The sequence below is a fragment of the Akebia trifoliata genome, chromosome 13 (genome assembly GCF_017979445.1).
Source record: "Akebia trifoliata isolate Shusen 1 chromosome 13, ASM1797944v1, whole genome shotgun sequence".
NCBI classification, from domain to species: Eukaryota; Viridiplantae; Streptophyta; class Magnoliopsida; order Ranunculales; family Lardizabalaceae; genus Akebia; species Akebia trifoliata.
This window is the reverse complement of record NC_141387.1, coordinates 28,830,325-28,843,844: the sequence shown is the minus strand read 5'-3', so window position 1 is coordinate 28,843,844 and position 13,520 is coordinate 28,830,325. Positions and strand designations below refer to the sequence as shown.

At 35.2% G+C, this 13,520-nt stretch overlaps 1 protein-coding gene across 1 annotated transcript in view; it reads right to left on the bottom strand.

Moving 5' to 3' along the window:
* Positions 1-622: 622 nt before the first annotated feature.
* The window catches only part of FTSH12 (FTSH protease 12), a 34,406-nt gene continuing 21,508 nt past the window's right edge, over positions 623-13,520 (bottom strand). The window contains exons 11-19 of the mRNA XM_086420057.1: positions 11,188-11,259; positions 9,735-9,854; positions 9,514-9,630; positions 8,798-8,974; positions 7,512-7,631; positions 7,308-7,382; positions 6,610-6,717; positions 5,178-5,258; positions 623-1,184 (exon numbers count right to left, since the gene is read on the bottom strand). Coding sequence (XP_086276183.1) covers positions 1,107-1,184; positions 5,178-5,258; positions 6,610-6,717; positions 7,308-7,382; positions 7,512-7,631; positions 8,798-8,974; positions 9,514-9,630; positions 9,735-9,854; positions 11,188-11,259 — 948 coding nt within the window. The 3' untranslated portion in view covers positions 623-1,106. The remainder of the gene's footprint in view (positions 1,185-5,177; positions 5,259-6,609; positions 6,718-7,307; positions 7,383-7,511; positions 7,632-8,797; positions 8,975-9,513; positions 9,631-9,734; positions 9,855-11,187; positions 11,260-13,520) is intronic.

Here is a 13,520-nt window from a genome sequence, read left to right as displayed (position 1 = left end):
TACATATCGGATGAGATTTTGAAAATCTTATCCAAGTTAAACAAGACAAATGAGTTAAAGTCCTCAACCACATTCTTTCACCCAAATCGATTTTTCTTCATCTTCTCAACTAAGTGAACAGAAAAAAATAAAATTTTAGAGAAAAATTTCATATTTATTTTAAAAGGTATATTATGAATTTTTTTTTTTACTTCATTTTTAATAAGAATCATTTATGAATTTTAGCCGAATTTTTAAATGGTTAAAAACCATTGTCTCAATGTTGAACAAGACGAGATGTATCATTCGAGTCAACTCGGTATCAAAACTGAACGAGACAAGACGTGAAACCGAATTTAAAAACCATGCTAACAAGAGAATTAAGATGCTATTTAAATGAAATTAAAAAATAAATAAATAAATAAAAACATGATTAGGCGAAGATATAATTAGGTACTCGTGATCTGCAAGTAATTAATCCTTTATGGGTCTTGTGAAAGGAAAACGAAGGGTAAAATAATTTTTCTTGGAAGATGCAATTTTTGGCATGACTGATTGAACATTTTACCAGGAACTCATTTTCCCAGAATTTCAGCCCAAACCAACTTTCCATCCAGATAAAGAATGTTTTCCCAACCCAACCTAAAACTGAAAACCAAACTCTTCTGACATTTTCCTCAGTGCAATCAAACAGCATAATACATTTTTCCATGGAATTCATATTCTCGTGAAAAAAAATTCCCTGAAATCATACAAACCCTAACTAAATTAAACCAATTATACATTTAACTTACAAATCTCAAACTTCTCCTCAATTATCGATGAACTGGTTGAGTTAAATAAAACCAATTTCCGAAGCTTATTTCTCAGCAAGTCTGATTGAAAATTCAGGCAGAAGCCACCATAAAAATAACCATTATATTTTTGGAGTTTTTGAGGCCACTGTGGTGACAGACTTTGGTTTTTTTGCTTCAGCTGGTGACACTTTAATACTGCCTGTCGATTGCTCAGTCGGAAAGAAGTTTAAAATTTTTCTTCAAATGGTTCAAAAACCAACAATGAACAATATTTTCCATCTCTGCACCCACCGAGAGAGCCAAAAATCTGAGTGAACATTAGGGAAATTCTCAACACCTGTGCAGGGGTGCAGGGTATACATCCAATGGTTGATAACGCAGTCGGTCATTATGAGGCAATGGTCCATCCTGAACAGAAATCACAATAAATTAAAAAATTAATTAATTAGTCAATTAAATTCCTATTCACATAAAATGCTAAACTTAGACAACAAATAATTCAGAAAAATACATGTCGATAACAAAAATTCAAACAACCATCTAAGAGTACAAGATGGTTCAATTGTTTTTCAAAAATGTGTAGACCTAGAAGAATCCAAGATAGTTGTAGATAGTTCAATTGTTATTCAAAACAATGTTATTAGACGCTAAGGCATGAAGCAAGACACTCAGTTGGCCAGCGCCTTGAGGTGTAAGATTCAAAGCGTAAAGTGTAAACCTCACATGCATGATATTTTTAAATGAATAATATGAAATTAAAACTCAAACTTTGGATAGTCATTGGACATTTATAAATTTCAAATCCACACAATCGAACTTCAAGTTTTAATCCATAACAATAAATAATAATATAAAATATTATTACTTTATTTTTTAGCTAAATAGAAATACTTTGTACTAGAATAGTTCAAAGTCTCTATAATAACTAATTATTTATTTTCTTTACAAAAATACAATTAAATATTATTTTTTCACAAACTTTATCGATATAATACTAAATATGACAAAAGCTATTTATAAATCAGCTTAACTCAGTGATTTTCTTTGTATATAGTATTATTTTGTATTCAAATTCATTTCTAAGTGTTCCAGTTATATTACGTACGAGCAAAAGTAAAATATATATATATATAGAGGACAAGAAATCCTCAAAGAAACAAAGAAAGGGAGGAAGATAGCAAGTTAACAACAAAGCGATCACTCCCTGATTACATTAGCCCATCTAAACAGAAAATCTTCATAAAAGAAACCCCTAAACTCCTTAAATTGCTTACACTAAAGGAACAACAAACCGAGAATACTAAAAATAAGCTCTTGCATGATACTTTCCTTCTCCTCAAACATGCGTAAGTTCCTCTCTTTCCACAAGCCCCAACAAATCGCAAAGGGGATGAACTTCCATAGAATCTTCCACCTGCCAAAAAAGGAATGGACCTTCCAACCAAAAAAGAAGAGGAACAACCGAATTCGGAAAACACGACGAAACTTCAAACATGGAGAGAAAAAAAGACCAAATGTCAAAAGTCACCTCTCAATGAATATGAATATCAGCATGTTTGGGGGAAGGAAAGTACCATGCAAGAGCTTATCTTTAGTATTCTCGGTTTGTTGTTCATTTGGTGTAAGCAATTTAAGGAGTTTAGGGATTTCTTTTATGAAGATTTTATGTTTAGATGGGCTAATGTAATCAGGGAGTGATCGTTTTGTTGTTAACTCATCTTCCTCCCTTTCTTTGTTTCTCTGAGGATTTCTTGTCCTCTTCTAGTTAATAAATTTTGCTTATAAAAAAAATCACGATGCATGGTACTTTCCCTCCCTTCAAACATGCTTAAGTTCCTTTCTTTCCACAAACCCCAACAAATCGCAAAGGGGGTGAACTTCCATAGAATCTTTCACCTGCCAAAAAAGGAATGGACCTTCCAACAAAAAAGAAGAGGAACAACCAAATTCGGAAAACACCACGAAACCTCTAACATGGAAAGAAAAAAATACCAAATGTCAAAAGCCACCTCTCAATGAATATGAATATGATCCACCAACTCACCACTAGACTTACACAAGCAACAAAAATCAATCAGAACAATACCTTTCCATCTAAGAGAGTTGATTGTCGGTAACTTATTCAAAGTCGTCAACCATATAAAAAGACACTTTAGAAGGAACCTTAGAAGTCCAGATCAAAGAAGATGGAAAGCAAACTTCAATATAGCCTTCAAGAAGCGAGTAAAAATAACTAACTGAGACGTGACCATCACCATTGCCTTTCCAAATTCGATGATCTGTTCTATCCATTGAAGGACCCAAATAGGCTAGTAAATCTAAGATAGAGATAGCATCCTCAATCTCCCAATCGTTCAATCTTCTTCTAAGACCGAGCTCCCAAGACACTCCCCTCTCATTAGGAATCAAAAAGGTAGAGACAGACATTCTTTTTCTCAAAGAAAGATAATACAACTCAGGAAACAGAAACTGTAAAGGGATATCAATACACCACTTATCCTTCCAAAAACAAATGCAATCCCCCTTACCACTTCAAATCTAATATGATCCCCCAAGGCCGCTCCTAAACTAGAAATGCATCTCCACACTTCACAGGCAAAAGGTAATCTACTAGGTCAACACTCCCACCCAAGTGGACCTTCCCCAAACTTTGCGGCCAGAATTTTCCTACAAAATTCCTTCATTACCAAACCTCCACAACCACTTCCCCACCAACGCCTTGTTGATGGACCTAAACCTCCAAATACCAAGACCACCTAGTTTCCTGAGACAACACACTAGCTTCCAATTCACCAAATGAAACTTATGATTCTAGTTTCTATCATTCCATAAAAAGTCCGTCACCAGTTTCTCCAATTGAGATTCAATCATTCTAGGAAGTGAGAACAAAGATTAAAAATGCACTAGAATGCTAGACAAGTTACTCCTGATCAAAGTCAACTTCCCTCCCTTAGAAAGATACTTGGCTTTCCAAGAACTAAGCCTTTTTTCTGACTCTCCACAACCATCTCTCACACCGAAGGAGACTTGTAAGCCGCTCCCAAGGGAAGCCCTAGATAAGAACTAGGCAAGGGACCAACTTCACACCCCAAAAAATCAGCCCAAGCCTCCATATTAGGAACTTCATCAATGTAAAAATCTTGTTCTTCCTCAAATTGATAGGAAGCCCATACACAGCCTCAAACCAGCAAAGAAGGCCTCTAAGAAGACACACCTCAATAGGAGTGGCATCCAAAAAGAATAAAGTGCCGTCCGCCAACTAAAAATGCGAAACTCTTGGCCCCACCTGAACACTTTGAAACCGAACAGAGCGCCAATAGAGGTAACCCGCAGGAACATCCTCCCCAAGGCTTCCACCACAATATTGAATAGGAAGGGGTAAAGAGGATCATCCTATCTTAAAACTCTCGAACTTCTAAAAGAACTAACAGGGCTACAATTGACCAAAATAAATAAAGAAGCCGAAGACACATATTTGCTCATCCAATAAATCCACTTCCCCCCAAAGCCCATCCTGTGCAGAAGATACCAAAGAAAGTTCCGGTTGACATGATCATAAGCCTTCTCGATATCAACTTTGCAAACTAGACCCGTTTTCCTTGACTTCTTTCTAGAATATATGCACTCATTAGCCACCAAAACACCATCAAGAATTTGCCTCCCTCTAATGAAAGCCCCTTGCTCCTTGCTAATAATCTTAGGAATCACCACCATCAACCTCAAAGCAAGGACCTTAGCTAAGATCTTGTACAAAAAACTCACCAAACTAATGGGTACCTCATTCTAAGGACATCACTATTATACATCAAAATATATTTCAACGGAAAAATTTTCGGGCAAGTTTTGAATGCAGTGAGAAAATAATTTTTTTTTCTTCAGGAAAACGATAAAAATATTGGAGAACTCATTGAAAACTTTAGGAAATGATAAAAAACCAACATAGCACTCACTCAAAAAAATAACTCATACTCAATTTTATGAAATTTTCTTCTAGATCAGGTATCTAATATCCAAACAGCCAAAAAAATAACTCCAATTATTCATGAAAATGATAATTTTGAAATACTCATACTCAATTATTATTTTATTATTTATTATTTATTTATTTATTTAAGATAGATTATTGAAAATGTCTACATTGTAGGTCATCCAAAAAGTTTGTTCATGTTGAATAATCCATGAACTTGTAGGTTTAAGAATATGTTGTGCTTATGAGAAAATTTAATTGAATGGTGATACCCGACAAGTAATAACACAAGAGAGTTAAAAAAAGAATATAACAAATATGATCCAAGAATTGCTGGTAATCAAGTTACGACTACTTGTGACATAGGCAAGCGAAAACACCACAATATCTATTATAGATATGTTGATGCAAGAAGTCAAGGGAAAGTAGAATACCTCTTCCAAATTTATTTGGAATGGTTGAGCAAAGTCTTCAAACATTACTGGAGATAGTTCTTTTAGTTTTTCCTCCACCTCCTAGAAAAAGAGGCAACATAAAATGGTAAGAAGGGTACACGGCATACTCCATCCATTATTAAAAAATCTCCACATGTCGATAAGCAACCAATTAAGACAAATATAAATAATGATCGAGTTGAGAAGGAATTCAGAACATTGAATTCATATTAGAAATCTTCGGCCATAACGCACACCATGTTGTCCAATTGTTCGAGGTAAGATGTTTTTCTGACACCCCAATGTTGGTTTTGGTGTCACGCCAAATTATTTATAAATGCATTCCATTTTATGTATCATCATGGTTGATTTTTACAAACTTTTGGGTTGTTTATGGGTCTATTCAATAGGAAGTCCCCTTCCTTTTCTGATAGGTTGAAGATTCTAAGAAAGTTAACCCCCTTTGCAATTTGTTGGGGTTTGTGGAAAGAGATGAATAGCCGCACGTTCAATGGGAAGGAAAGCATGTACAAGAGGTAATTTTCAGTATCTTTGGTTTGCTGTTCTTTTGGTGTAAGCAGTTTAAGATGTTAGGGACCTACACTGTGTTTGAATAGAGCTTCTTGACGACTTCTGCTCCTGTAGGAAGCTAGCAAACGTTTGGATAGATTTTTGCTCTTGCATGGAAAGGTATTTTGCTCTTTGTTGAGAAGCTCCAAAAACCTGCTCTTGCGTGGAGAGGTGTATCCACACGGGGCCCTACTTTTTGAAGATTTTTTGTTTAGATGGGAAGATGTAATTAGTGAGTGATCGTATGTTTCTCTCTTTGAGGACTCCTTGTCCTCTTACCAATTAATTTTCACTTTTCAAAAGAAAAAAAATGGATACAAGTATCCTATCCATGGTTCAAAATTTTGTGCTGTTATGGAATGTTTCCGGGGACATTTTGGTTGAAATCAGAATGAAACATTGAATGTTTCGTCAGAACCTTCCAGCCTTCCTCTCGCTTTGTTTAGGACCTTCAACTTGAATATAACATGCTTGGGCATGTAAAAAAAGAGCAATAATGGTGCCAATGAAAATAAGTGCTTTGGTGCAAGTCAGAAACCTATAAATGAGTGAGAGGAAGGCTGAAAATGATGTTGATGGACTAAATAAAAAAAATGTGAAGACATGCCTTGATTGATGATGTAGCTCAGTACAGACTCCAATGAAAAAAATAAGATTCATGTTTCCGGCTGCAATATTTGGGATAAGGCATAATGATGATTAATTGCAAGAGAAAATTAGGGATCATTTTCTATGATTACTCTGTCCTTTAATCTAAGAAAATCTTTGCTAGTCAAGGTTTATTCTTCAGTTCATGCCTGGCTCACAACATAAATCCTACAACAGCTCAAACGAAAGAAAGGAAAAGAGCTCGTATGTATACCAATCCAGTTATCCTTGATTTTTCCAGTAGTTCCCTCGCAATCATATCCAGGATATGCCTGTTCTGCTTCAGACCGTTCATTGCGAGTTCTTCTGTCTCACCAATGTACTGTCATATGAACCAAATCTTTGAGCATTATTTACAATTTCCACAGAAAATTAAGGACGACAGAAAATACATCACTGATCCAACATCCTTCAAATGCAACATAACTGCAAACAGTACATAATTGATACACTATCAACAAATTAAATATGAGAAAACAAGATATAGAAGGACATCATTTGAATCATGCAGAAAAGGGGAAAATAGAAAAGGAGCAAAATCGAGGAAACAAGATATATTATTAAAATAGAAAAGAGAAATTACAAAATTTTAAATAAGCATTGATGACAAAATCTCACATTGACCTTGTCAAGGACATCATTACAATCAATTTCGTGACCAACCAAACTAAGTTGTAAGAGGTGAGGAAGAACAAAGAAGACACATCTTCAATTTCCTGAACACTTCATTTGAAGTCAGAATCAAGGGTTACCAGTGAGATAGGTTTAATTAGTACAGTTCACCAAGCATCTTCATAATGTAAACAACCATTTTTTTTTAAATCACAACTGAAACTGGAATGCAATAACAAACATCATCTATTTCTTCATACTATTAACTAAAAGTTACAAAAGGGATTAGAGTACAATTACCCTAGTTAGTTCCCGAGTAAATAGCTCAGATACTTCAAGTGTCATATCAGCAGGAGTCACATGAGGGTCGTCCCACTAACATAATGAAGAATAAGAAGAATTAGTGAAACTAGATTATGGATAAATAGATATTTATTAATGTGCGCCAAAAAGTCTGACTAAAATTAGGAACAAATGATCTTAAAAAGATAAGGTGAATGGTACCTTGTACTTTATTAACTCTCCATCTGGACTATCCGGTCGATCCATCAGTCCAACTCTTTTCACCAGGGTGGAAAGTCCTAATCTAGAATTTCTAGGGCTAATTACCATCTCTCTAGCAATCTGTAGGGAAGATTATAATGAGAGGACTGGAAAAATATACAAAAAAAAAAAAAACCCTAATAAGAGAAACGGTTAGTTTCATAGTAAATTTAAAAACAAAATGACAACATGAAGATCATAAGGTGCATCAGAGATTATGCTATATTGAATTCTTTAACAAGAGGTTTAAAACACCCCAGGATAATAAGTGCAAAAATTGTATCTGTTGCAAGACTGCAACCATTTTGTTGTTCCACATATTTTGGGTCTTCCATAAGTTTCCTCTGGCTCCATTTCAAAGATGGCTGGAAAAGATTTTGAATAGAGAGAATTTTGTGGGCAATGAACAAAAGAATATTCGAAGGGGAGGAAGAGTATCTTCAAGAAGTAATCATTATGATAAAGGCTTCTATTTTTTGGGAGTAAAGTCTTCGACAAGTTTAAGGGGGTACTTTTTGAGCATTTTCTGTTTCGATGAGATCTTATGTATTTGGATCAAGGCTAGCATGAACTTCTCTACTAGTAATAAGGAAAGTCTTCTTGACCTCCTTCTCTCCAATAATAAAGTATACTTACCAAAAGAAGAAAAAAATGCACTCATTGAAAGTTAGCTGCACTTAGGAATCTGTTGAACATATGAGCAAAAATATTTCAGAAGTGTGTTGCCTCAAGCATTCGGAGTCAAGAGGAGTAATTATAAAAAAGAAAATTGGTTTTCATATATTTTATTCTACATAAATAAATAAACAAAATAAAAATAAAAATAAACACTGCTGTATGCTTCCCTGAATTTGTATCGCGTCAAACCCCTAAAAGAAAAAGAATAAGGAAATTAAGGAAGGTATAGATCACCATCTTTTCATAAGCATCTAATTATAATAAATACTTACTACAATACATTTCTGAAAATGCATCTTTTCATAAAAAGGAGGTTGGATTGTTATTTCACACAAAATGTCATTTACCATCCATTATACATTTACTTTTAAAAGCAATTAAAAGCAATGGCATTATGTGTAAAAGCAATTAAAAGCAATGTTATAAAAGGAACAATTAGGGAAGCAAGAGAAAACAATACACCACCAGAAACACTTATCAACTTCCAGAATAAATTTTTTCGTGCTTCATTGCATCTTTCAAGGAGAAAAATATTTTAAACTTCTCTTCATTTGAGGTAATTCACTTACTTTGGTAATCTTTTCTAGATCATCTCTTCCTCCATCAGTGATGTCATCCCCAAACACAACACGTTCAGCACAATGCCCCCCATGTGCTACTACCATTTGCATTTTCATGTAACCAAACGTCGTATACCCTTGATCTACCATATCTTCTCTCGGATAAAAAACAGATACTGCAGTTTCCTGCTCAAATTGAAAAGTGATCCAGTTAGAAGTTAACTCCTACAACATAGTCAATGCATAATAACATGGTCTAAAATCTCGTTTCAACTTGATGTTTCAATTTTTGAAAAAACCAAAACAATACCGAAGCATTAAATTTACCTTTTAAAGAAAGTCTTTCATAGAAGACTGTAGTAAAGGGACATATTATCAGTTTAAAAATGTAGGATTTCTCAAATATTTATGAAAATGTGGGGTATTTTATCTAAAGAACCTCAGTCTTCCAGAGAAGATTAACGTCAAAGGCATCTCATCATGAAAACAGCCGCACCATCAGATTTGTTTAAGAAAAAAAAATTGAAGAAGAAGAGGATGCTCTCTATCTCGCTCTCCTCTGATTTTTCAGAAAAAACACCGAAACTTCAAATATTCTTGGTTTCAATCAAGTTTCGTTTTGGGATTTTGAAAAACCGAAATGTTTCTTACAAAACATTATGAAAAAAAACGATATTTTGAACCATGCATGATACAACATACATCTACATGGTCAGAAATCATGCCTTGCCACCAGGCAGCAGCTGAGAAAATGCATGCCAATCAAACCGAGGAAACAAGTGAGCTAATAATATGTGACCAGCCTCATGTACAGCCAGCAGTCTCTTCTTCTCCAAAGACACCTGTTATATAAATGCAGAAAAACAAATATCAAAGCCCACTGCAGAAAAGCTGTTACTCTGATAAATGCCATCTAATCAAAATGTAAATGAACATAGACACATACACTCTCTTCACATTTCTGTTGTTCCTCCTCTGTAAGTAATACACCCATACCCTCAAGCAACTGTTTATCTAACACATCAACGATGTCTTGTTGGAAGATTTTAGAGTGTCCTTTCCTGACCTGCAAATAAGAATCACATTTTATCAAGACGTAGCAACATAATCGATTCAAGATGGTTATTTAAATGCATGAGAGTTTATATTAGCACGTAAATATAGCACACACATACAATCATTCTCCAATTATTTGGACATTTTGAAATACAATATAATAATGTGTGAATATAGTACTTCTGTCTGTTCATTTATGCTTGAGTTTTCTCATTTCCATTTATCGATTCAATATAGTACACATTATTCTCATTTCCATGTATAATATAGGCTTTTTGGCTCGTGGGCTGTCAATACAAATGCCAACATGTACAGAAATGCTATTGATCTCCATTTCCACTGCGTACAGCTGTCTATTATAGTTTTTCCTGTACTTTATTATCATTTCCTGCTGTTTTAGGGAAAATTTCCTCAATGTTTCATCATTTTCACTATTTCCATAATTTTCCTGAAAATCATATGTTTTTAAAGAACAATGCATTGATAATGAAATTTGATACAGAGGAACACGCATGAATTGAAGAACACGGTTAAGTTTGTAAGTGTATATCTTTGTAATTGAGTCTCTAAGAATGTGGTATTATAAGTATAGTCCATTGGAACATGAATAATGGTCAACCTTGGTTTATACGATCAAGGGAGCTTTTAGGTTTTATAATATGTATTGATAATTATGATTATTAATAACGGGAACATGTGACTTACAACTCCTTTTTAAAGCCTTCAAACACCCTCAAAAAGGGAATATAGAGGGATCCTGAGTTGTACTTCAAATTTTTAATAGTAGAGTCAGCTCCTTTCCATACTGTTGTTTTCTACTTTGTTTTCCTTTGACCTTCTTTCTACCTTTTCAATTCAATATCAGTGTTGAGCTCAATTAATAATAAAAAAAACAAACAAACAAAAACAAAGAAGAAAATAGAACCCCAAACCTTAAAAGGCAAATGTTTAGCTCCTTTCAATAGAGGGATCCCAAATACCATTTGATCAAATACAGGACACCATGTGTAAATTGAATGGGGGAATTTTCCATCACCATAATAAGACCTATCACAACTATAATGGAACATAAGCGGCACAAACCATTTTATTCCAATCAATGCTATTTAAGGCTATGTCTTCCCTTAAGGCATCTTCAGATATGATCACTGAGAGCAACAGAAGTTATTTTATTGGTTTGCGTAAGTTGGTAAAAGTCCCTCATTTGCTTCAAAAGACAAACTTCAAATAAGATATGATTGCAATTTCTTAAAAACAATATATGAATATTTTACAATGATATCCCTGATTGAAACTATATCTAACCATTTGAAAACAAAGAAAAATGCAAAAGATCAACTTACAGACATGATGCCCGCTTCATTGACAAGATTTCGAATATCTGCCCCCGAGTAACCAACAGTACGGAAAACAAGCTGTAAAAGCAAGGTAGAGAAGGTAACAGTGAGAAAAGCCTTTTTTTTTTAGGTTTTTGGTTAGCACTACAAGTAAGTTTTTACACATATTTCAAAAAATTTAAGTGAACATAAGGACATAGCATTTGTTCTCAAACATGACGAACAATAGCATACCTGAAATTTAAATATTACAAATCAAATGAGACTACTACAGCTTGGAAAAGTTAAGAAGCCCCATCTAACTTTACTGAATCTTGCAACACCTTGTTGTTAACAGTAGTTGTTTAGTTTAGTTTAGTTATTTTAGTCTATGTCTATTTTAGTCTTTTCATGTTTATGTCATTTTCTATCTTTTCCTATTTATTTGTGTAAGTATATAAACAATACACAAGGAGAAATAATCAATCTGATTTTTTTCAGAATTTCTTTTCTTCTCTTTCCCTCTATCTTCTCTAAAACCTTAGACCAGTTTCTATATGATATCAAAGCATTGGTAACGACCGACAAGATCGAAGTGAGCCCCGAACACTCCCTAGATGCTGCCACAACCCACAACAGACACCACAGGTGCAGCCGCAGGTCCCCACAGCCACCCTAAGGGCTGCCGCAATGCGACAAAAGGGCCCCGAACACTCCCTAGGCCCCTTCTTTCATCCGGAATGCAACAAAAGGGCCCCTCTCAGGTTCTAAATAGTTTGTAGTATTTCCGAGTAATTTTTTAGTGTGATATGAACTCTCCTAAGTCATGTCAGAAGTAACTTCAGAACAACCTACCAATAACGGGTTTAGATCCTCGTAAGTCAAAGATGAAAATCCAAACCTCCATATCACCACAATCAAACTCAATGGCACGAATTACCCGGAGTGGGCTCAATCTGCGAAGCTAGCCATCCATGGAAGGCGGAAGGCAGGCTATTTGAATGAGAAGGAAAAACAACCTAATATCTCAGATCCTAAGTACGACCAATGAGATGTTGAGAATGCATTGGTTATTTCATGGTTGCTACACTCAATGCAACCCCCTATTAGTCGAAGATATCTCTTCTTAAAGACCACCAACAGATTCAAGATTCGATCACTCAAACTTACACTCAGGCTCAAAATAGTGTGAGAATATATCAATTGGAACAAAATATATTGCATCTCAAACAGGGGAGAAGAGATTGTTAGGCTACTTTTTTGAATTGCGCAGCATGTGAGAAGAGTTTGATCACTACTTACACTTCAATTGGGAAAACTCTAAAGATTATACTCAGTTCAACAAACATGTTGAGATCCATCACACCTTCCAGTTTCTCGTCAGTCTGAATCCCGAGTTTGAGATGGTTAGAATTCAGATTTTGAACAGAGATCCCCTACCTCCTTTGAATATCGTGTAAGCTTATGTTCAAAGTAAGGAGAGTCAACGTCTGGCTATGGGACATCTGGATATTTCTATGAGTGATGGCAGCTAGTAGACAGGGAAACAGACAAGCTTCAAGAGTGAAGAAGTTTGACAAACCCACCTGGGCACCTAATAGCATAGAAAGGCCTAAATGTAACAACCATAGCGAATTTGAACATATTTGAGTGAAGTGTTGGAACTTGATAGGTCGCCTTGAGTCATTTCAGCCTAAGAGCCAATCTTCTTTCGCTGATCGCGCTTCTAATGCCAACATGCCAGATGATATTCGAAGTTCTGAGACACCTTCTCGAACAGTACATGCATCATTCTCTACAGAGGATATTACTCGCTTGAGGACTTTATTGGATGATTCCAGTACCACATCTTCCTTCGCACACACAAGTACCCCTGCCACTGCTCATCATGTTTCCTCATCTCACTCCAACTCCTAGATTCTTAATTCAAGGGCTTTAGATAACATGACAGGTATGTCGTCTTTGTTTCAGTCCTATAGTCCATGTTCAGGCAAGAATAAGGTTCACCTAACTGATGGTTCGTTACATTCCATAACCGGTAAAGGAACAATCGCAGTCCCTCATAGCTTTCCTTTGCCCAATATTTTACATGTTCCTAATCTCACTACTAATCTTGTGTCTGTTAGTAGTATTACAAAAAATCTGAATTGCAATGTTAACTTTTTGCTTCCCATTGTATCTTTCAGGATTTGGCAATGAAGAGGTTGATTGGTAGTGACCATGAAACAGATGGCTTGTACCTTCTCAACGTCCCAACGTCTCAACACATTCCACATGCTCATGCTTCTCAGAGTAGTAGTAATAGGGTAGTCAATAAAATTCGAATAATGCGATGGCATATTCGTTTAGGTCATGTTTTT